Source organism: Cryptotermes secundus, unplaced genomic scaffold (assembly GCF_002891405.2).
Source record: "Cryptotermes secundus unplaced genomic scaffold, Csec_1.0 scaffold462, whole genome shotgun sequence".
Lineage (NCBI taxonomy): Eukaryota > Metazoa > Arthropoda > Insecta > Blattodea > Kalotermitidae > Cryptotermes > Cryptotermes secundus.
Window position 1 is genome coordinate 1,116,160 of NW_019724744.1, and position 23,764 is coordinate 1,139,923.

At 40.6% G+C, this 23,764-nt stretch overlaps 1 protein-coding gene across 1 annotated transcript; it reads left to right on the top strand.

Annotated features, from left to right (window-relative positions):
* The first annotated feature begins 547 nt into the window (after nucleotides 1–547).
* LOC111862824 (leucine-zipper-like transcriptional regulator 1) lies at nucleotides 548–23,611 on the top strand. Its single transcript, XM_023848547.2, has 13 exons — nucleotides 548–892; nucleotides 1,775–1,946; nucleotides 3,174–3,310; nucleotides 6,495–6,609; nucleotides 8,630–8,793; nucleotides 12,450–12,762; nucleotides 13,223–13,423; nucleotides 14,719–14,851; nucleotides 15,482–15,546; nucleotides 16,327–16,609; nucleotides 17,502–17,680; nucleotides 19,471–19,755; nucleotides 22,188–23,611. Exons 1-13 carry the CDS (start codon nucleotides 759–761, stop codon nucleotides 22,317–22,319), a joined length of 2,313 nt encoding a protein of 770 aa, XP_023704315.1. The 5' UTR covers nucleotides 548–758; the 3' UTR covers nucleotides 22,320–23,611.
* The last annotated feature ends 153 nt before the right edge of the window (nucleotides 23,612–23,764 follow it).

Sequence of the window (23,764 nt, forward strand, 5' to 3'; positions counted from 1 at the left end):
CTATATTTTAGTTCGCTCCAAACCGGCAGCAGCCACTGCCGAGAGCTCAGTCAGTAAGAAAGTTAGCTATTAATTTGCTAGCAATCCTTATTTACCTACGGTATTAGCTCCGCCACAAATAAATACTACAGATCAGGATGACAAAATTATTCGGTGTTGTTTTGTGAACACGGGATTTGGGAGTCTAGCATGCATGGCTCTGTGTCATCGAGAGCTAATAGTGTTGTAGTTAACCTTCTTATCTACTGAGCTCTCGGCAGTGCCTGCAGACAGTGGAAAATAATATCTTGCACGACGAGCGTTGATCGCAGAATAATATGTCTGTGACGTTGGGGGGAAAATATGAAGTTCGGCAGGAGAGGGAAGTAATATGTTCGGTGATTTTGATGGAACTAGCATTGAGTGAATCGTGGTAGCTAGGGTGTGTAGTAGTTACCCGTGTTTAGTTATCCTTGGTATGGCACTCTATGTTTCGACCTGGCGTATTGATCCTACTGGTGTGTTGCATAATGTGATGTTTTCAACGAAGTGTTTACATTTGTTGTCTTTGGCTCTATTGAGTGAACTTTGCACTGTACGATTTCCGTGTTTGACACGAGATTTGTCTTTAGTTATCCGTGATATGAAAGCCTCTGGTGTGATCTTGTGTTTTGAACCATGACTAGTTGCGAAATTCTGTAAACCTTGCGTGGTGGATCGTATTGACCGTATTGACGGTGTTGACAAGGGGACCCGTAATGTATTACTAATTTTAGGTTATGTCAGTAGCACGAATGGATTTCGATCATTCTTGGCCTGAGACTGCAGAGTGTCTCACTCTGGATTTTGGACCATTTGAAGCTGTTCATAGATGGAAGAGAATGCTAGAATGCGACGAGTTCGTGGGTGCCAGGTATGAATGTATTGACATGTAATACATCTTAAAGGCAGGTGTTTGAGGAAAATGTAGTTCTTTCATAATGTTGTGTAGGTTGGTGATGGGTTTAATTTGTTGTGAATTTTATTTCTCTTAACATGGTTGACGGGCTTATGCAAAGAAATTAGAGTGCAATGCGACTCGAAATTCCAGATTTTTTCCCCCTAGGGTTGAACGACAAACGACTAATGAAACGCACATACTTAAGTGTGCTGGCGTTTGCACCCGCTTCCACCGGCGAAGTCTGGAATTAAACAAGCTCCAGGAAACTTGTAGCCTAGTAAGAGGATACCAACGTTTCAGAGTAAAATTCTGTCCTCATCCTTACGATAGACATTCTCATAGCCTAGATCACAGTCTGAACAGTCACCTTCGTGTAAACCTCAAAATTTACACAAAATACAAGAACCCTGTGTCCACTGCTGCTATCATGGCTGGAACTGGACAAACTGAATGGCGTGGTCAAGTGGTTAGTACTCCTGCCCTCTATTTTGGAGGCCCTGGGTCCATCTTTCAATACAGAGACTAGTTATTCTTACTGAGGTTTTAAATTATTTTTGTCAGTCATTTCATGCAAATACTGTGATAAGACCTCAGATTTCATGACAAACACTTCATTGCACATATTCAATTAAGTTGTCTGCAGTTCATGTTGCTGACAGTGACAGGTAAATAAATAAGTAGGACAAAAGTCAAGATTTGAATTTTTCTTAACTCAAAATGGGGTTTAGTGATGGACCTTTCCTCTTAAATTCTTATTTTAGTTTGTTTAGTTTTACATTTTATTTGTGAGGGACTTATTTTGGTTTAGGGATTCAGGTTAGCATTGAAGCTTACTCAGAGTGTTGTAATTTCCAGGAGGAGTAAACATACAGTTGTGGCATATGGAGATGCCATCTATGTTTTTGGAGGAGATAATGGGAAGAGTATGTTGAATGACATGCTAATATTTGATGTAAAGGAGAAGTCATGGCGTCGAGGAATTTCCATAGGAACACCACCTGCACCAAGATACCATCATTCAGCTGTTGTGAGTAATGCTTGGAATTTCAAGGTTGACACTGCTGTCCTCTGTGACACTCAACATTTTGAACTATAAGTAGCATAGGCATTTGCTTGTACATTTGAAGAAGTAATAATTTTGATTCTGTGATGTTTGAGGTTCTCTCAGGAGTGAGTATGGAAATTACTGTCTTCCAGTATGTGATCTAATGTAGTTTTGATAGAAAGGCACTAGCATTTCTTCCATCTGCAGGGTTTACGATGGGGTACCCAAAAGAAACCAAACTAATTTTTTTGTGGGCAGAGCTTTTGTAGTACCGCGTTTTGCTGCTATGAGCGCATAGAGCTAACATTCCTGAGTCGATAAGCTGACCACCGTTGCTTCAGAAGGTAAGGACTAGTTTTGGCAGAATTTATAGTGACAACTGTTTTGTGTGATCGTCATTTTTGCAATGGCTGATTTTCGTGAACAGCGTGCGGCGGTGAAATTCTGCTTTTTGCTCGGGAAAAGTTGAACAGAAACTCTTGAAATGTTAAAAACGATGTACAAGGACGATGCTATGGGGAAAACTCAAGTGTTTGAGTGGTTTTCCTGTTTCAAAAATGGTGAAATGTCAATTGATGACAAACCTTGTTCTGGTCGTCCTTCCACGGCCCAAACACATAAAAATGTTGAAAAAATTCGTGAAATCATCAAGGAAGATCGACGACGGACCATTGAAGAAATTGTGGAGTTGTTGGGAGTGACTTGGAGCTCAGTGTCCAGATTTGTGGCAGTCGGGTGACTGGTTTTTCCATAATGACAATGCCCCTGCTCACACAGCCCTGTCTGTACAACAGTTCTTGACCAAAAATGGTATGACCCCTGTTCCTCACCCTCCATACTCACCCGACCTTGCCCCGTGCGACTTTTTTTTTGTTTCCTCAAATGAAAAGAGATATGAAAGGAAAAAACGACAGAGGCGCTGTCAAGCATCTCAAAAGATGAATTTAGACAATGTTTTGAAAAATAGAATAAAAGACTAGACAAGTGTATTAGTGTAAGTGGAGAGTACTTTGAAGGGGATTGAAGGTTTGTGCTTAAAATTTGAATAAATAAGTTAAAAAAAAATAAGTTCCGTTTCTTTTGGGTACCCCCTCATATACTGCATGGCGTCACATCCTAGAAGATGGAATAAAGATTACCCACTTTATATACTTCTTGTTCAATTTGTGAGTGTGCAGTTTGTGCAGGCAACTGCATTTCTGTTGTCAGGTACACGATGCATCCATGTTCGTGTTTGGCGGTTATACAGGAGATATCCACTCAAACTCAAATCTGACCAACAAGAATGATTTGTTTGAATACAAGTTTAAGACTGGACAGTGGATTGAGTGGAAATTCAGTGGCAGGTAGGACAGTTTCCTCATGTTGAATATGTTGAACCTTCTGTCGAAAATCTCCTCTCACCTACATTGATGTTTCTTTCAGAGAGAAAATTTCCTCCAAGCCTGTAATTTTCTCTTTATGTTAACCATTTGTGTAGAGCATTGCTGTGTAACAAATTGTCAGAATTAGACTGTGACTGCTTCCTTGCAAATCGTTAACAATTCATCATTCACTGATAATGCTGCAACCTGATGCTGAGTAGCTGAGTAGTCTGAGATACTGACAGTGTCACTGAATGAAACAGAGAAGTAAACACCCAAGATTGAAATGTGGTGTGCTGGGATTGTTTGCTGCTGCTGCTCCATCTTCTCCAGTGTTGACTGTTTGAGTGAAAATGGTCCTGCTAGATCAGTGGTTGGCGAACCAGGGTAAATTACTCCAAGTGGGGTAAAAATGAAATTCTTGGGGGTAGTGAGGACTCAATAGACATAAATGAAATTATATAAAAAACGCGTTCCTTGTTACGATAGAAATTTTTCTTCCGGCATATAACCATCCGTAACGACTGCTACGGAAATTGTTTAAGAGTCCATCATGGTAGCGTGACGTCATCACTAAACACTTCTATAGATAAACACACCCAGCATGTTGTGGACGATAGCATTAGTTGTGGCTCAGCAGCTAGCAGAAGCGCACGTCTTGTATACGTCATTTTGGCCTAGTCACCTATTGTTTTATCTTATGCTCAAAAACTTCGACGATCAAGGTAAGATAAGATAAGATTTCTTCATTAAGATAGTGTCTTGTTAGCAAGGATTTTCTATCAATAAATTCATTCACTCATTATTTAATAAGCAAGCAAAATGAAGTTTTTCATGAAACCGACACACTATCATTTATGTGCATTAGTAGCAGTTTGATCTTGTCACACTGAATCGGTAATTTCGTGTTATAGTACATGTGCAACTAACCGCCTGAGCTATGGCGCGGCCTCCAGTACTGACATACACATATTGTACATGTGGAGGTTTCCTCCACATTATGCGTGTCCTCGTGTAACTATAAGAAACACGTGTGCTGAAGGGTTAAAACTTTTTGAATCACTGTCTTTTTTACCCCTCAGATGACATCAACTAGAAAACGAATATACCTGGAAGAGCTCCTCAATTATGGGTTTACGCGAATAGAAGACAAAGGGCTAATGATACCACAGTATGTTGTCTGTTTGAAAGAACTGACTGCAGAATCTTTCAAAAAGAGTCAATTGAAGAAACACTTGAATAATTTGCACCCACACCTGTCTTCCAAACCACGGGAATACTTTGTAAATTTGGAAATGTCTGTCAAAAAACAAAGACTGAACAGCAACTTGAGAAGTACATTCGATCAACGTTCAGCATCAAAGGCCAGCTTTGAAGTGGCCTGGTTGATTGCCCGAAACAAGAAACTACATAGTTTTATATTGGAGACAGAAAGCAGAACAAAACAAGATTGCTGCCTTCTCAAGGTTGGCTTTGTTTTTGGAAGATTGTGAAAATATTACTTTTGACGACATCAAGGACACAGTTATAAGGCATCTTACCAAACTCAAAAAGCGGTTCGATGATTACTTTCCTGATCTTCATTCACATAATGTCAGTTGGGTTGTAGATCCCTTTAAATGTGAAATCGCTGATGTACCAGAAGAGCCTCAAGGTTTGGCAGAGGCACTTCTTGAACTTATCCAATCCAATAATGAAGCACGTATTGAATTTGAAAACAAAGCAGATCTGTCATATTTTTGGATGTCACGAGCTGCAAATGACAATAAGGTGCCATGTCCATAAAAAGCCAGAATAGTTTAATCAGAAAAGATGTCCGTTATTAGGTTATGGCACAGCAAATGACATGTCAGCATAGCAGCAGTTAATCAACCAACAAGAGAACTGCTGGAAGCAGTGTTTTCTGTGCAGTCCACCGTAATATCGCAGCTGCAAGAAAACAAGTTTTCTGTTGGCTCTATCCTATGGCCATATCATGAGGACAAACGGGACATGCTAACCAGTCTAGAGGGTGTCTGGAGGCAGATAGACCAATGCAATTCTGAGGTTGTTGTGAGACAGTAGGTTTTTGGCAGAAGCATGTGAAGTGGAGCAGCCCCCATTGTTGTAAGCTGTTGCGTAGCAACACCATTAAGGACATGAACATGTAAGCTGAGGAAGCATTACCAGACAACCACTGAAGACACAGCAGACTGAGAAGACTTTAAGCATGCTGTAGTGCAGGCATGTCCAACTTCAAACATGTTGTGCTCGACTTTTTAGTGTCAAAACTGCCAGTGATCTACCACCACCTCCTATCGTTGTACCTCGCTTTAAGCAAAAATATTGGTAAAAATAACACGACACATGATGTTTATTGTAAAAGCAACATACATTGAAAGTACAGACTACTTTAACACATATTTTCCCTTCAAAATCTGAATATACTACGTAATTATTTTATATTACAAGTGAATTTACATGTTTTTCACGTATAATTTCCTTATAGGCCTATGAGATCGACCAAAAATCATCCCGCGATCGACGTGTTGGACATGCCTGCTGTAGTGAATTGGCCATAGCATTACAGTTGTTAGAATCTGTAAGTGTACAGTACATCCAGCTAGCAGTCCAAACTCTGTCTATTGTCACTTAATCATGTGACAGTAATACTATATGCAAATTTTACCAATAGCCCTACCCACCAGATGCAGCATGCAGGCCATAGTTTGCCCACCTTTAACCTGCCAGGTTCTTCTTGTGTTATTAGAGTTGGGCCTTTAAATGTTATTACCATGCAGTTAATCAGGCAGCTCAGCATCATGGCTGCTGAATAGTGTGAGCTTCTCTGTTTGGATTACTGTCTTAACAATTGCAGTTCTGTTCAGAGTAATCTGGTAGGTTTTCACTGGCGTTTCAGAGTAACGTGCCACCTCCATCTTTAGGTATGCTCTTCTGCTCTGAAGATGCTGGTAGCAGATTATTCTGAAATGCTGATAACGCTCTGCCAGATGTCATGGCATCACGTCTCTGAAGGTAGAAATCTTCAGTGGTGAAAAATATTGTCTGCCTCATAATTTATGGAAGTATTTGGATCTTATAGTGTTTGATACAGCTTTGTCTGAAATGGTGATCTCAGTGAAACTTCTGCAGTTGGTAATTGTACAGGAATGCATTGTGTTTGCAGTACCCCTGTGCCCCGCTCTGCACATGGCGCAGCGGTGTATGACGGGAAGCTATGGATATTTGCAGGTTATGACGGTGATGCCAGGCTTAATGACATGTGGACTATCTCACTGCTGGTAAGTGTTGATTTCTGACTGTTTTAGCACAGTTTTTCTATCCAAATTCCTTTGAGCAACAGCAGACAAATGCACAGCAATAAAATCATTTTTCTGCTCTGTCTCAGATGTCCCTCTGGGTGGCTCATGTTCACTGGGAAGGGTAAAGGGGATTATTTCATGTCTTGTTTTATTCTGCTGTCACTGTGTAACTGAAATCATAAGTGTAGTTACTAAGTTGCAGACTGAATGACTAGAGGATCAGGGTTCAGTCCAGAGATATTTGGATTTTTATCTTTTCCTTAGCATCCAGATCAGCTCTGGGGCTCACCCAGACTCATGTGTATTGGGTATGTGGGGCATGAAAATGGCAGCTCATCTCCATGTGGAGTTTTACATTCATGCCCCCATACATCTTCATGTTGTGATGCTTGTTAAAGCACAGGGACCGCTTTATGTGTATCTGATATTCTTTCCTTTATGCATTTGTATTTATTTGCACAAACAGGGCAGTCCCATTCCCCACTCTTTGAATGAAAATACAAGAACGATGTGTTATAGTCACAAAACTTGTTCTGTAATCCTAAACCTGACAGCCTTTTGCTTTGACTAAAGCATTCATTTTTTTTTATTTGTTTCATTCTGGTCCGTCACATTAACAATTACAAATATAAATCATATATTTCGGTCTCTGTGGACCATCTTCAGAGGGCAAACATCACTACAAATAGGAAAAATAGGGAAAAAGCAAAAAATTAAACACCCTTATTAATATAGCACTGAATAATGGCTATAGAAAGGAAGACATCGTACACCTGTATAACAAACTTAAACAAAAAATAATTAACCCGGATAATAAAGATGAAAAAGAACAACAAAAATTGGTCACTTATACCTACACAGGAAACTACATACGAAAAATCACAAAACTATTCAAAAACACCAACATAAAGATAGCCTTTAAAACAACACACACAATAGGTAACCTAATAAACAAAACGCGACAAATAAACCCGTACGAGCATAGTGGTATATACAAATTAACATGCCAAAGTTGCCAAAAAGTATACATCGGCCAAACGGGTAGAAATCTAACAACTAGATACACAAAACACATAAGAAATATAAGACTAAACAAAGACGAATCGGCATTTGCCCCAACATATACTAAATAATCTCCATCAATACAGGCCGATGACAGTAATTATGGACATGATCAAAAAAGCTAAAAAAGGAGGCATAATGAATATAAAAGAGGACTTCTACATATATCAGTTTAATAAATTCAATAAATTGATAGAAGAACAAAAGTATAAAAGAGAAAGTAATAGCCTACATAGTATGTTCGACCTCATAATACATCATCAGAACACGCCCACATTGACGTCACAAACACAACAAGCATAAATTCATGTGACACAACACACTTCCGAACAGTGAAAACAGCACAGCAACCACGAGCAAAGCCTGGACGATATAAAGGTAGGACATGACATATCCCCAAACACATATATATAAATTATATATATAGACAGTATTAGCAATGAAATAGTAAAATACCCATAATATATTTGCAGAACCTCCACATCAAGATAGCCAGGTGGCACAATATCTGCCCCATATAAGAGGGACGATGGGAGGACGAACACGAGCCTGCATGGTTTACAAATTTTAATTATTGACAATCCAAAAAATTTTTAATTAGCATCAAGAAATTTTATACAATTTTATAAAAAAACTTTACATTCCCAGGAAACTGCTGCGTTTGTGAAATGTTCTATTTTGTGTACTATGTATTGCAGCATATAAGTGTACATACTTTACGTCTAAACAACTTATGTAATGGTGATTTCCTATTTGTAGTGATGTTTGCCCTCTGAAGATGGTCCACAGAGACCGAAACATGTAAGGGTGTGAAGTTTTCATGTAGTAAAAAACTTACAGGTCACATTGGACGGAGTGATTTATATTTGCATTCATTTTTATTGTGGTAAAGATACAGGAGTGTTTACGGATGTACACATTGTTACTTGTGATGCAGGGAGACTCGAGGTCTTGGGAAGAGGTTGTACAGGAAGGGGAATGTCCTCCCACTTGCTGCAACTTTCCTGTAGCAGTGGCTCGAGAATCAATGTTTGTATTCAGCGGACAGAGTGGGGCAAAAATAACCAACAGTTTGTTTCAGTTTCACTTCAGAAGTAAGCGGTGAGTTACGTTACTTACTTGTAAGCTAATGTCAGAAACTTTATATTGACATGTATTCTGGAATGCGTGTTTGATTTATTATAAATTACTTGCAGTCATATATTTCAATATCTTTGATCTTTCCCCATTCCAAGAAACTAAACATCTCTTCCACTTCATGGTGTAGACAGACAAACGTGTTCCATCATCATATACTCATTTCAACATTTTCAATGTCTTTCTTTATATTGGCATCCTTTTGGTCTGTGCTGTAGAATCAATTTTGGTATTCTTTTGGTGGCCATTTTGTCCCAGTGGTTATCCAGTGTTACCTGTATTTATCTACTTTATTTTGTACTAATTTTATTTTCAGTGTTTTCCAAATATCTTCATTCTTAGTGTGGTCCAGTCTTGTGCAACATGTAATTGTGTCTGTGCATGTAATCTCTACTGCACCTGTTAATTTTATGTGTTTTGCTTTAGTTGTCCATGTTTCTTTCTTTGCTGTAGTCACTGAGGTTCTGTTAAGGCCTGACATATTCCTTCATAGTTACTGAGGTTTTGTTCAAGTCTTTATCTGGTGCATGAGTTGTGTCAATTTGAGAAACTAAAATATGAAACACATGCAGACCAAATATAGTGACTAAGTTATTCAGAAATCCTTCATTTCAGGGTGGTCTCGGTTTCATGTCTCAGCTGGTACACTGGCTATTCTGATTGAGTTTTTTTTTTGTATATTTCATGAGTTTCTCCAGGCAAATGCTTGGACAGTACCTAAAATTAGGTCATGACCTCTTCCTTCCATGTCCTTTCCAATTCTTTATTCTGTAGTCATCCTGTCATCCAGTGCTGTGTAATCTTAGCAGTAGAAGGCCCAGTGGAGCTGTAAGTAGGTAAATAAAACACAAAGCTATAATTTATGAAATTAAGAAGTAGATGTTAGTATTGTGACTTGATCGAATAGCTTAACAAGAGGCAGCATCCAGCACTAGGCAATGACACAGTAAACATGCTATTACATCATCAAGCAAGTAAACTATTACTACACAGCAAGTAAACACACAACAGTAGACAAACCGTTGGAGACATTGTATTCTGTGGAGTCCAACCCAAATGTATATAATGAGAACCAACTGGACAAATTAGTTAGTTGAGAGTTGACGGTTGGAGCAGTGAGGTAGCCGTGAGGCAGTCGCAAGCTGCTAAGAACGGAAGCCATGGACTGTACATTGTTGAGAGTCATAACCAAGCAGTGGCAGGTGAAGACTATAGCAGACTGAGACTCACTGTATGCTACATTGGGAAGTAGAGTGTGTGTGAATTAGTAAGAACATTATAATAACTTGTAGTCATGATTTGTAAGTGTTCGTTAACTCCAGTTACCAGTCAACATCCTGTGTCATGACATTATTCATTTCAGACTTCGAGAAGAGAAATAAATTGTCTGATAACTTGTAGGTAACATTCAGCATTTACAGTTTTGTTGAAAGAAAGGGCTGATTATGTAACCAGAATGAAACTTCACACTGTACTCCAGCTTCGAGTGAATGCAATACTCCTTGTGTTAGAAAGGGAGAATATTCTTGAAAAATGTCTTATATTGTTGGGTGACCTGAGCTTGGGGAGACAACATGTGCACTCCTCTTACTGAATTTTCAACCTCCATCAGCTTCTAGATTGCCCTTGAATTGTCGAACCCATAAACTCCAATCAGATGTTTCCAGAATGACATCACCCATGTAAAAGTGTTGTGGATTTCTAGAGCTTCAAATTAAGTCTAATGGTTAGTTTGCAAGCAGTATACAGCATTCGCATGTGGAGAAACGGTGCATAGTATGAGATGGGAAGCTAGTTCAGTGCGGCAGCAGCAAGCTACAAGGGGAAAATACTTCGCTCATGATAATGAAAGGTAAAGCTATCCCTGTAACAGGCTGTGGAGGCCAATAAGCTTGTGAGATGTTGAGCTTCCACACTCTAGACATTCAGTTCATAGAGGGTAATGAGGTTGTCAGCCTTATGCGATGGCTGGTCGCCCATTTTCCTCAGGGAGATTTCTAGTACTCATTTCTGTTAGAGGCTGAGTCAACCCCAGGCCCATATTACAGCCAGAAGGATTATGTCAATTGAAAATCCAGTGACTTCATCAGGAATCAAAGTCATGATCTTCCAGCTTGTAGCATAATTCCTCAACTATTGCATGCTCCACTTGCAGTGACAGTACAAAGAAATAGAGGTGGACTAGACAAGCAAACATCAAGATCTTCAGTGGCTACTGGCTGTTCCTAAACCGGATAAGCATTACAGGATCGTGAAATTTCATAAAGCATACTGGTTATTTTGACTAGTAAAATATCCACTGGGTTTGAATCAAGCCGTGCCTCTAAAGAAATGTTACCTGGCACAGCTACATTATCTCAGATGAAATTTCGAAATCATTGGTAATATATATTGATGTTTTCAAGTATGTTTGTTTGTGCATATTGTTCATATGATAAAGTTGAACCTCAGGATCTTTGTTGCCTTTTGTACAACTATCATGATGATCTGCTCAGGTGAGCAAGTATTTGTTTATGGAAATTTTATCAAGTTTTCATTTTTTCACAGATTTATTACTCTACACTGAATGTTGAATAGAATACTTATCATTTACACTTCATATGTTATGGAAACGTTTCATAAAATTAAACATTTAAAATTTCTTCAGGATATGTGAATCAGGATATTTATATACAGTCATTCTGACAGCATAAGTGAGGATGTGACGGGTATTGTTGAACTGAGCTGTGAAATGGACGTCACTCTGCATAGCTGGCGCAAGGTATGGTAGTTTATACAGGTTGCCGTCTCATGGGTTTATGTGCAGTAACTGATGCTGTGCATGTGTGTTTCAGATTTCTCTGGACCAATATTAAATCTTTATAGTTGCTCTTGTGTCTCTTTGTTGACTTCATGTAAGGAAGACTGATGTGTCACCATATGTGGTGTGCTGTCTGCAGCTTTGTGATATGAATTACAAGGCATTTGAGGCCATACAAATTAGAATCTTCATCTGCTTTGTCCTTCGGTGTTTGCACTTCATTTGGATGCCTAACATCCAAGCCAATTGTATGTTTCATTTATCCCCACAACTTTTGTTCAAAACATTTTTTACTTTGATAAATATTTCGCAAGTTACACTCAAGATATGTGCAGAAACTCATGTAGGTCTTCATGTAAAATGATCATTACAATTTTTCTGATCTTAAAGGAAATTTAAATAGCATGACAGTTTTTCTTTAAGTTCTCCAGTATAAAATTTCGTTAAAGTCCACTTACTTGTTCTTGAGTTGTTTCTTTCATACAGACAAAAGGATGGGTTGGGCAAACTTATCAGATGCTCCACAGGATTGGAATGTGCCAAAGGATGACACACAGATAAGCCAAAAACCAGATTATCCAAGCACAGAAAGTTGAGATTATACTATACTTATTCATATGAATATACGCTATTGATTTCCATCTCCTGACTTCCTTAGACTTTCCTAATGACGTGTTATAGTTTTGAAGTGATAGAAATTATTTCATTGCTGCTGTTATTTGTTTGCAAGAATAGATTAAAAAATTTATCGAATAAATGCCTCATTATGCCACTTACATATTCTGTCCAAGATTTGTTACCATTGTGTTTCTTATTTCAGCTGGACACGAATATCAACAGAACACATTCTCCGTAATGCACCACCCCCTCCTGCACGCCGATATGGCCACACCATGGTGGCATTTGATCGCCACCTCTACGTATTTGGAGGAGCAGCCGACGGCACTCTGCCAAATGACCTGCACTGCTACGACCTTGACACGCAGACATGGTCTGCTGTGGCTCCATGTCATGACTCACAAGTTCCTTCTGGACGGATGTGTCATGCTGCAGCTGTAATAGGGGATGCCATGTACATTTTTGGAGGCACTGTGGATAACAATGTTCGCAGCAGGGAGCTGTACAGGTTCCAGGTACAGTCCTGCTGCTGTTTTCCTAGTTGGAGACAAGGGAATGTAACACTGTGTAGTCTGCTTGAAATTTACCTATGTTCCAGAGAAATGTATTGCCTCCATCTTCATGATCAAAGAGTAATATGCTCAAGCATGAGGCACAGCCTCACATCCCAGAAGCTAGAAGTCATACTAATGACCTCTAACAAGTGGATTGACATGAAAATAATGCTCTAGACTCATTTCTAGGGTTACATGGTTTAAACCTATTGTCATCTTCACAATCGCCATTTCATGCTTAGTGATTTTTTGGTATGATGTGTGTGCTCTTTTGAACAGTATTGGGCATTTGGGTTGGTGAATTTCTGGAGTAGCTGAGAGAAGGTTTGTTTTTCAAGAAGCTATGTGCTTTACAGACTTAATGCAGCATAAGGGCACGTCTTTTGATGTGCAACTGCATGTAGTGTTTACCTGGTTCCAGTTCTCATGTTACCCTAAGTGCACTCTACATGAGGACCTGGGAAGGCTACTGGATGCACGTCAGTTCTGTGATGTGGAGTTTGTGGTGGGTAGCGAGGAGGTGAAGATTCATGCACATGTTGCTATGGTAGCTGCACGTTCACAGTTTCTGCGCAATCGCATCCGACAGGCTCGTGAGGCCAGAGACAAACATCTGGAAAAGGTAAGTGCAACAGTTATTGAATTTCATCCAGAAAGTGAGGAGGGCTGGCTCAAGCAGTGACGCTTCTCACTCATATTTGGCATGTGTCTGATTCAGACCCTGGCTGGGGCACTGAATATTCTGACCAAGCTATTTTTTGTGTGGTTTTTACCTTGTCATGCAGATAAATTCCAGGATATGTTGGATTTCAGGTTCTCACAGTAGTTGCTGTGAACCGTTGGATCTTGTGTGTTATAATACCATGCAGTCCAGTGAAAGTCAACTGATATTTCAGAGGAGCTTACTGCCTACATCTTCAGGGTGTAAGAATAAGCCAAGCTGCACCCTGCTTATAAATGCTTAATGTTGGTTTCTTTCTTGACTTACTCTTTGACTATGAAGATGGAGGTGATATGCTCTGCAAAATGTCAGTTCACTTTCACTGGACTGCATGGAGTTATATCCAAGAAGATAGGACTCTTCAAATTCCAGCTACTTTTCACTTTCCAATTTGTCATCTGCCAGTCGTCCAGTCATTCAAAGCTATATATTCTGAATTGCTGACAACATAATTAGATAAACTCCAAATCCCTCTATGCACATTGGAATTGGTCCCCGGGTATGTATACAACATGTCAGTCTTGATATTGACAGCATCATTAAATAAGCACTATGGAACTTGAATCATTGGTGGGGGAACTGATTCAAATGGACAAACAATCTCTGAGTAGGTTTGTGTGTGCTCAATGAATTAAGCACTGTGCCGTGAAGGCGTATGAGGGGAGTGGGCATATAGATCCACATTTTCTTGACCTCAGCTCTAGCTGGAGGTATAGGTCACCTTCACACCCCTGCCACCCCAGGGGAAAGAGCCCCCAGTACCCATGGTTGGGTGGACCCCAGAGCCAGTCTGGATGCTTTGGAGAAGAGAAAATTCTTGACCCTACTGGAACTTGAACTCGAACTCTGACCCCTCAGTCATCCAGCCTGTAGCCATTCGCTATACTGACTATGCTACCCTGGCTCCAGTGTAGTGGTAGCACTCTAGAAGTGCTCAGTATTATTGTTTGCTGGAGCACATCTTTTCCTGACTAAGGTTCTTTACATTTTTCCTGTCCTTCCAGATGATTTCTGTAATATCACCTTGAAATAGGCCACAACTGCCTCCACATCCTTTTGGATTCATCGTTCAGTAATCATCTTGCCATTTGATGCTGTATATTCTGTGTCATTTTCTGTGTCATTAAATAAGCAATATACAATATAAATAAAGTGTAAATCTATGTAATGTTCATTGTATCATCTGTTCTGTGCAGTTATTTGGGACAACTCAAGTGCCATTCAAGGACCTTCCTCTTCTCGAAGTACAACTGCGTGATGCTGTCCCGGAAGCCTTTGAGATGGTGTTGAATTACATCTACACTGACCGAATTGACCCCACTAAGAAGAGTAAGTGTGAAGATGAGTACCATCAACTCTCTTATGTCAAATGGGGTGGTTGTGATGAATTGAGTGGCCACATTTTCTGTTTATATCCAAAAAGTATCCTGTTGAGCTGGTGTCCTGTTCAAGCACCCTATGCTGGTCATAATTCTGGCATTATGTCTCATGTGCATACATGTTTCTGTGCTTGCACATGTATGTGTGATTGTCTGTGTGTGTTGTTTGCACCAAGTGGTTACAAATAGTATCTGAAGATGTTACGTGCCCTTCTGTCATTATGTGTATTATGAGTAGATAGCAGAGGGCAGGAAACTTAGTAGCAGTTATGAACAGGAATAGAAGATGGTAGGCAGTACATATTAACTGGATTGTATACTTGAGCCCATCCACGGAGATGGCATTGTGCATTTCTTTATGCTAGTTTTATTGCATTTTTGTAAAGCAGGCTGGCAGAAGTAAGCATCCCTATTGTTTTGCTTGATTATTTTCAACTTACAATTCAGAAAATAAATTTCTGTTTCACATATTTTTTTCTATAAAGCACATACAAGTTAGGATGGCTGGACATGCAGGTTTTGTTTGTGCATTTGATATTGGAATTGTGTTTATGATGATGTGATCGTGGACCTGTTGCAGTTGAAAACCCGGCGTGCACTCGCATTGTTCTGCTCATGATGGATGTGTACAGACTTGCTGTACAAGTAAGTCATGTCTTAAATAGTATTTCATGCTAATATAATACGAAGGGGGACCCAAAAATAACCGGAAACGACCTGTTGCGCGCACATGCTTTGTAGTTACGAGTTGTGCTGCTAGGTGGCGTTGTGTTCCCACAGTATGACTGTTAAGTCAGAGGCAACTACAACAACTCCCTAAGAGGGTACTGCATAGCCCACCCTTCCCGTGGTGTTCCATTCTCCACTCTTGTTCCTTCACGTTTTTGTAGCAACTTACCATTAACCAACGAAGATCCCTCCACCACTTCTCACATATGGAGCAAGAATACAGGCAGTTGGAAGGGAGCCACCACTCAGAAAGGATTTGAGCTCAGAAGCAACTGTTATTAGAAGCCATTACCAGGCAGCTACTAGTGATGGCACTGTGGTCTGGAAAAGATGTAGTGTGTGCTGTAGTGATGTGTAAGGTTTGGCAATTAGCGATGGCGCTATAATTAAGTGTAATTACGAGTTATGTGTTCAAGTGGTCAGTAAATGCAATATCCAGTGCAAAACCCCATTGACAGTCACTTCTTCACATGACATTATGTTACTGTGTAAACATCTAAAGCTGTTTCTTTTACTGAGAAATGACATTTGGTGACTTAACCCTATTTTTGATAATACCACAGACAGCAGTAACACTCACCCACCCGCCTCCCTCCTGAAGAGACCACATGTTTCTCTGATGTTGCCAACACTGCCTATTGCACTGCATGGTACAAATAGCCAAGGGCAAAATGAACAGAAACATGGGCATTACAGTTCCACATGTGCTGCTTGGAGCAGCTGTGTGTGCACTACCTGGAGGCCACAGTCAACCACCAAAATGTGCTGGAGGCGCTTCACAATGCTTCACACCTGAACTTGCTGTTCATCAAAGAGTTCTGTCTGAAGTTCATTGTCAAGGAGACCAACTACAATCAGATTGTGATGAGCAAGGAGTTCGAGACATTGGAGCAGCCTCTCATGGTTGAGATAATTCGACGGCAACAGCAGCAAACTCCGCAGTCACGCTCACAGGTGGAGCCCCAGTTTGAAAGCACTGGTGGGTACTATGGAGTACAGTTGTTCTTTGTTTATTCATTAGTGAGTAGTAAGGGTAAAGGTATCTGTGTGCTTAATTAATTAAGCACTGTGCCATGAAGACATGAGGGGGGCTGGGTTAAAGAAGTGAAACCCTAAAATTGAGAGGAATGCTGCATGAAATTCTACTGAAGTGCAAAATGTGCTCTGGTGATGTGCACCAGAATGTTAAGATTGTAGCCTTGAGGTTGTGACATCATGTGTTCTTGTAGGGGGACACTGAAGGTTCAGAGGACCGTACTGTCTGTGTCTTCAGGGTTTGAGCATGCAGGTGAGGAGGAGGTTCCTTGATATAGGCAGATTGCAAAGAAGGAGGCGATTTGTGGCTTATTCTATAATGGCTATATAGCCAAAAATGGGGGGATGACTGATGAATTGGAGAGGATTTGGAAGGTAGCAGTTGTGGCCTAATTGAGGTACTATCTCAGTTTTTGCATGGACAGAAGGAAACCGTGGAAAATCTCATCAGAATAGGTGGCGTCCCAGCAAAGGTTCAAACCGATCTAGGTCATTACTTCTCCACCAGCCTGCTCACAGGAAAGGCTTTCAGTTAGACCCAGCAAAGGGTGTAAGGAAATGGAACCCTGTCTGGGCCAGTGGCAACTATAGGGAGGGAAGTGCATGTGTGGGGAAAGGGGGTCCTATGCAGGGCCCCAGTATCTTTCCTTGGAAAAGGTAGATAAAATAGATGCAACATGTTCCTCTGAGATCTTTGTGTCTACCTATAATGCTGCGTAGTGTCACAAGCCAGAAGACCACAATTTGAACAATCACTGCTGTTAAAAGAACTTGAAACTTTCATTACTTTGACGTAGTTCTGCAGGTTGATGGTACTGGGGTCTTGTGATTCACAGGGACTACACTCGAGCAGGACATGGAGGTGTTCCTCAACAGTATTGGCAAGGAGTTCTGTGACATCACTCTCATGGTTGATGACCATCCCATTCCTTCACACAAGGCTGTACTGGCAGCACGCTGCAGCTACTTTGAGGCCATGTTCCGTTCTTTCATGCCTGAGAACAATGCGGTGCATGTGAGTTTGTCCACCTGTACACAGGTGCTTTGTGGACTAGGAAACCCACAAATTTAACCCATTGACTTCTGTGGCCCCATGATATCTGCTCAGCCAGCCATTTTTCCACAAAACCTGGATCTTGAACTTACACATTCAAAACCAAAATGAAAGGAAACAAGTGAAAAATCAACAAACACTATGTTTTGGCTCTTTTCAAGTCTCAGCAAGTTACGCTTGAAGTTTCTTGCATTTCAGTAGCATCTGTAAGAGAAATGACATTTATTTACACAATGGCAACAGGCTGTCGCATGACGGAATTGGAATTGGCACGCGGTGAACTTAAATTCATTAAAAGATGGGACTGGAAGGAAATGTGTTGGCCTGTTAATCATCACTTCAGAGATATGGAGTGATATCTATTCTTTAACCTTTATAATATACCTGATTAAGTGGTAACATCTGGTGTCTAGGTGTGTGGGTGTGCATGTGTGTTTTGCATGTATTATTTTGGGTTTTAGATTAATTTCTGCCCAGCTGTCCTCATCTTGGTTTTCCTCACTTCTTCCAGGCAAATGGCACCTCTTACCCAGCGTCTTCCATTCACACAGATTATAGTTATGATTGGTCTCACAGTTCAACTGTAAATTGCAAAACTGTTGAAATGCTGATCTGGCACTAAAAGCTCATCCTGCAATTTAATTGTGATTATCATTCTTCTAGGATGTGATGCCATGTATTTTGGTAGATAGATAATCAATGTTTTGGAGGAATATGTTGCCTCCATCTTCAGGGTAGAAGAGTTCACTATTTTGCCCTGAAAATGGAAGCACCAAGAAAGTTAGCTTGAACAGTAACACTTCTGACTTGTGTTTAGGAGGCGTCTGGTTTGAATTCCAGCTGGGACACAATGTATGAACTGAGGTTTCCTGTTGTTTTCCTCAGTCCCGCCAGGCAGGTGTGAGGATGGCGTACTATGCTTAACACACCTTCAAGGGTGTGTCATCATCATGTAGTGATATAGATCATTCATTACAAAGTTACTAGAATATATTTTCAGCGTGTGACTGGAAGCAAAATTGCCATACTGAAGAGCTCATTACACACAGAGGACTTTTCTTCTGTAAGGTTGTCTGCTGAAAGTACAACGTACACTCAAAGAATGTTTTAAACAAAGTGTAGCTTGAATTGTGCCATAGTCACTTCCTACCACACCCTTCAGTTCATTAGACACTATATAGGCTTGAGTTACTAATGTCAGTAAAGTGGCCTCCGTAGTCTAGAGGTAACGTTCCCACCTCATGACTTGTGGTACGCGGGTTCAAATACCCGGCGGAGGTCGTTGAATTTTTAAGGGCAGAAAAATTCAGGAACAAGTCCTCCGGGAGGGACTTTAAGCTGTGTGTCCCGTGTCATAACTTTATGGCACATAAAAGAACCTCATATCCCCAAAGGGGATAACTGAGCCAAATTCCAGGACGTTTCCCACGCAACAATAGTCTCTAAGGCCTCTGATAGAGGGGGGAAGCATTATAGACACCTCTAAGCAAGTGACCGAACTTGCTTGCTCGGCGGGACTGATGGTACGCACCATTTATCGGTAGGGTATAGAGACTGGTAGAATATCATAGAGGGAAGCACAATAGATCAAACTGGTCACGGTGCATGGGGAAACCCACCCCCTGTAAATAATAATAATAATAATAATAATAATGTCAGTAGATAACAAGTAAAAGATGCAGCTAGCAGGTCCAATAATCTTAATATTCTTGATGGTGAGAATCTCAGATTGAAATAAATTAACTTTATAGATCCAGATCGGAGAGATGATTCCATCGCTGCAGTCTTTTGATTCACTTCTGCGCTACATATACTACGCAGATGTGAATATGCCTCCTGAGGACTCGCTTTACCTATTCAGTGCCCCTTTCTTCTATGGTTTCACTAATAACCGTCTGCAAGCGTTCTGTAAGCAGAACCTTGAGATGAATGTGACCTTTGAGAATGTGATACAAATCCTGGAGGCAGCTGACAGGATGCATACCTCAGACATGAAGAAATATGCATTGAGTCTAATTGTTCACCATTTTCCGAAGGTAAGTCTCAGCTGTGTCAGTCATTTGATAGACAGTGCTTATTATGTGCATCACCTGCTTTAACATGAAATATCTCTGTGTTTTGTCCATGCAGTGTAGTTATATATTTTGTATAATTCTTATAATAACCAGTTGCTGTATACCTAAATAGCATTGACCAGTTGGTATTGTTGGGGAGACTTGTTGTGTTTCCGGTGAGGTAGGAAATAAATTTTAGGGAATTCTCATCATTTCTTATATAAGATTTTGTACTGTTAGCTTCCCCCCTTTTTTTTTTCCTTATATTACTTTCCAGTCCTGCAAGATACTGAATGATGCATCAAGGCTAATAATTAATGTTATCACAATGAACAACATGCACAAATAGTCGGCTGTAAACTGTCTCCTTTGTGAAGTACAGCATACTTCTGTGGAATGATGATGCAAGTTGGTAGGAGAGAAGACATGTAAAGAAACACAGTTAAAATTCTATCAAGTAACGGCAACACAACCTTTTTCTTTGCGTCTGAGGCATGGGTGAGGAGAATGCAGGAGCTGAGCCACAGAAATGAGATTTCTCTGAGAAGTTGAAGGAAGCACCGAGGAAGAAAAAAACGAACTGAATTACAAATATATTCAATAAAAGATAAATTAGATGAGACCAGAATAAACTGGAGAGAACATATTGCAAATATGGATAAGGACAAACAGTCAAAAGCAATAATCAGTTATAAACCAAGGGGGCATAGATTAGAAGGAAGACCTTGAAAAATATATTGCCCCTTAGAAGCTGCAATCTGGCTATGGTCTGATACATGTATGGAGGAGGAAGAGACTACACTTCACACATCCACATCAAAATATTATTAATATTCATAGAATATTTATCAGTACTCATAGAATACTATGTCAATAGACTGCTCACTTGTTCGTGACCTACTACATAACTTATGTTCATGTAACATGTTAATGCTTGGCAGTTCATTGATATGGTAACTTTAAATTGCATAATGTCAATGACATACTTACTCATGAAGCTGAGCCCTACTGGAGGTGCCGCCAATTCTGCAGCTACTCAAGAATTTTCCAGCATTCTATGGAACCCGAAGGTTCATTACCGTGTTCACAAGAGCCCTCCACTGGTCCCTATCCTGAGCCAGATCTATCCAATCCATACCATCCCATCCTATCTCTCTAAGATCCATTCTAATATTGTCCATCCACCTATGCCTTGGTCTTCCCTGTGGTCTCTTTCCTTCTGGTTTTCCCACCAATATCCTATACGCATTCCTCATCTCCCCCATTCGTGCTACATGACCTGCCCACCCCATCCTCCTTGACTTAATGTCAATGACAGATAAATTTAATGCATATGAAACTTCTTTATATTGTGACATAACTGAAGAGAGCTGTTACTAGGTTACGGCACACTAAACAACTCCTCAGTGTAACAATTGCACACAGCAGAGGAATGGTGTTTTCTGTGCAGTCCATATGGATAGCATCGTGACCCAACAGTAGAAGAACTGTTGAAAACAATGTTTTCTGTGTAGTCAGTGCTGAGGCTATATAATGACCAGCTGCCATTACGGGGGAGGTGGGGTGAACCATGAACCTGCGTGTTGTAGGAGATGATGAAAAGGGAAGTCTCAAATCTGAGACAGTAAAATATGGTCGTGAGTCCCAAGGGACTCGGACCTGAGAAAGACTGTGCTGGCAAGGCTAGCAGCATGCACCAAAGACAGTCCATCCTCTCATCAGTGAGGGCGCCCCATAAAAAAAAGTCCATAGCTGTCAAACAGTAATAAATATGGGGCTCAACACCAAGACTTACTGTCAGTCACAGTGTGACTTTGACTTGATGACAGTCTTGGAATGGCAGTTAGAAGAGTTGGAGGTTGGTGCAAGGATGTGAGCCTAGAACCAGAGGAATGTCCGCCGTTGGAAGATGTTACCAAGCAGTGCAGTGAAGATAATGACTGAGAACACTGACTAGTTCTTGTGTGATAGTGATTTGTAAAGTGTAGTCATGAGTTGTTCAAGAGTCCAGTAAATACAGTCATGAATCCAGAACCCATCTATAGTCACTCAGAGGATTTAAAATTCAGTTCCTAACCTCACAGAAAACGCTACTTGTCGTGCTTCATAGGATTGAGATTCCATATCATGAAGGAATTTTCTCTCTCATGAACATACACCTCTGGGCAATCAGACTTCTCAAGTAACATAATCTGCCATTTTTAGAAGAGTCTGAGAGCCTTTTAGTAGCTCAGTAAAGCTTTTCTATCTCACTGGATGGATACCCTTTATGTCTGAAAAACAGGCTTTGTTAAGCAGCAGAATATATATTCAGCACAGGGTGTCAAATTGTCCTGTAAAATGCAGCATTTGAAATGTTGAACCAGATCCCCTCCCTTTGGCTATCACTAATGGCCTTGTTTTCTCTGCTGCAGGTTGCTCGCTTGCCGAAGTTCCAGACCTTAAGCCGAGAGCTGCTGCTCGAAATTCTAGCTGCCTTGGCAGAAAAGAGCGATCTGAAGCTCTGTCAGGATATGTCAAGCAACAGCATCAGCAGTGACGGTTGAGAATTCATGATACTGGGAATCCTGACACAGTTACTGTTATATGCCATGTTGCCATCTTAACTTTTGTGTCTCGCTTTATTGTTCATTCATGTGTGTCTGCCCTTGTCATTTCTCAGGTTCGTTAGAGTATTGCATCACCAGGTAGCCATATTGAAATGACAATATTGCAGTCCTGCACACGTTTTCTATAAATCTAGGCACCATCTCAAAAACTAGGAACCAGCATAAAAGATATACAGAGTCTTTTTTCACACAAAGGACTACTAAAACATCTACAGAGAAATAATGTCCAGTTCATTTCAAACTTGGGGGAAACCTGACACACCATTGCCAGAATGTAGGGACAGGAATGACAATAGGATGTACAGGTGAAAGGTATGGGAAAGGAATAGAAAAATGGAAGAACAGGATTGAGGGAGATGTTTTAATGTGAAGGTAAGGACAGGGAATGGATTGACAGTAGGACAGGCAAATAAAAGAGATGGGAATGCAGTAATGGAGAAAGAGAGAGAAATTGAAACAGGAAGGGGAAAAGGGAGTTTGTTTGCTTGTCATGTTTGATGAATTATGCGCTAGTGGTGAAGTGGTAGGTAGAAAATTTTAGGTTCCATGTCAGCCTGACACCTGGGATCTATGCTGGCCTGGTATGTTGATCTGAGGTCTCAATCAGGCATCAGGCCTTCCAGTGTGCCCATCAACCGAAACTTTATCATTTGTGTGGGGGTGCGTGTGGTGTTTCTGCTTCGTAATTGCTTTATGCTGGTTTCTTGCTTGACTTACTCTTCAACCCTGAAGATGAAGGCAACATGTTTATCCAAAATATCAGATTTCAACAGACTCCATGCTATTTTACCCCAGAAGCAATTGTGTACAATTTCAGGGGGCTTAGGAACAGTTGTATCGGGCACAGTATTCCCCCTTTTCGTCTATCTTTTAACCTTTGGATTCACTGCTAACTTGTTCGCTATATGGTTTTCTAGTAGCAAAAATGGAACGAGTATTGCTGTGTCAAAATAAATATCAAATTGGACTGCATTTGGATATCCTGTGTTCCTAGTGAGAAAGATTTTAGTCTTCTGGTCTGATGTTGGAAGCAGCAGATTCCTCTCAAATGTTGGCACTTACATACCAAACTGCATGGCGTCACATTCCTGAAGACTGGTGTGAGAACCAGGATCAGTCAGTTTAGTGCCTGGGCTGTAGGAATTGGCAGTTTCATTCCTGGCAGGGGCAAGAGATCAATATCTTCTCTGAAGTAGCCAGACTTGCCCTGGGGTGCACCCAGCTGTCCTCTCGAGTGGGTACCAGGGCTCCTTCCCTAGATGTAAAGTGGCCAGGGTGTGAAGCTTACCACTTGCCTCCATCTGCAGTTGAGATTAAGAATGCATGGAGACATACCTCAACCTCCCATACGTCTTTATGAAGTGGTGCTTAATTAAGTACCA

Bases quoted from the DNA above. Each gene is read 5' to 3' on its own strand.
- LOC111862824 (XM_023848547.2), top strand. From the start codon at position 759: ATGTCAGTAGCACGAATGGATTTCGATCATTCTTGGCCTGAGACTGCA. The intron at 13,424-14,718 runs GTAAGTGCAACA...TGTTCTGTGCAG, and splicing joins GAGACAAACATCTGGAAAAG to TTATTTGGGACAACTCAAGT. The intron at 14,852-15,481 runs GTAAGTGTGAAG...GACCTGTTGCAG, and splicing joins AATTGACCCCACTAAGAAGA to TTGAAAACCCGGCGTGCACT.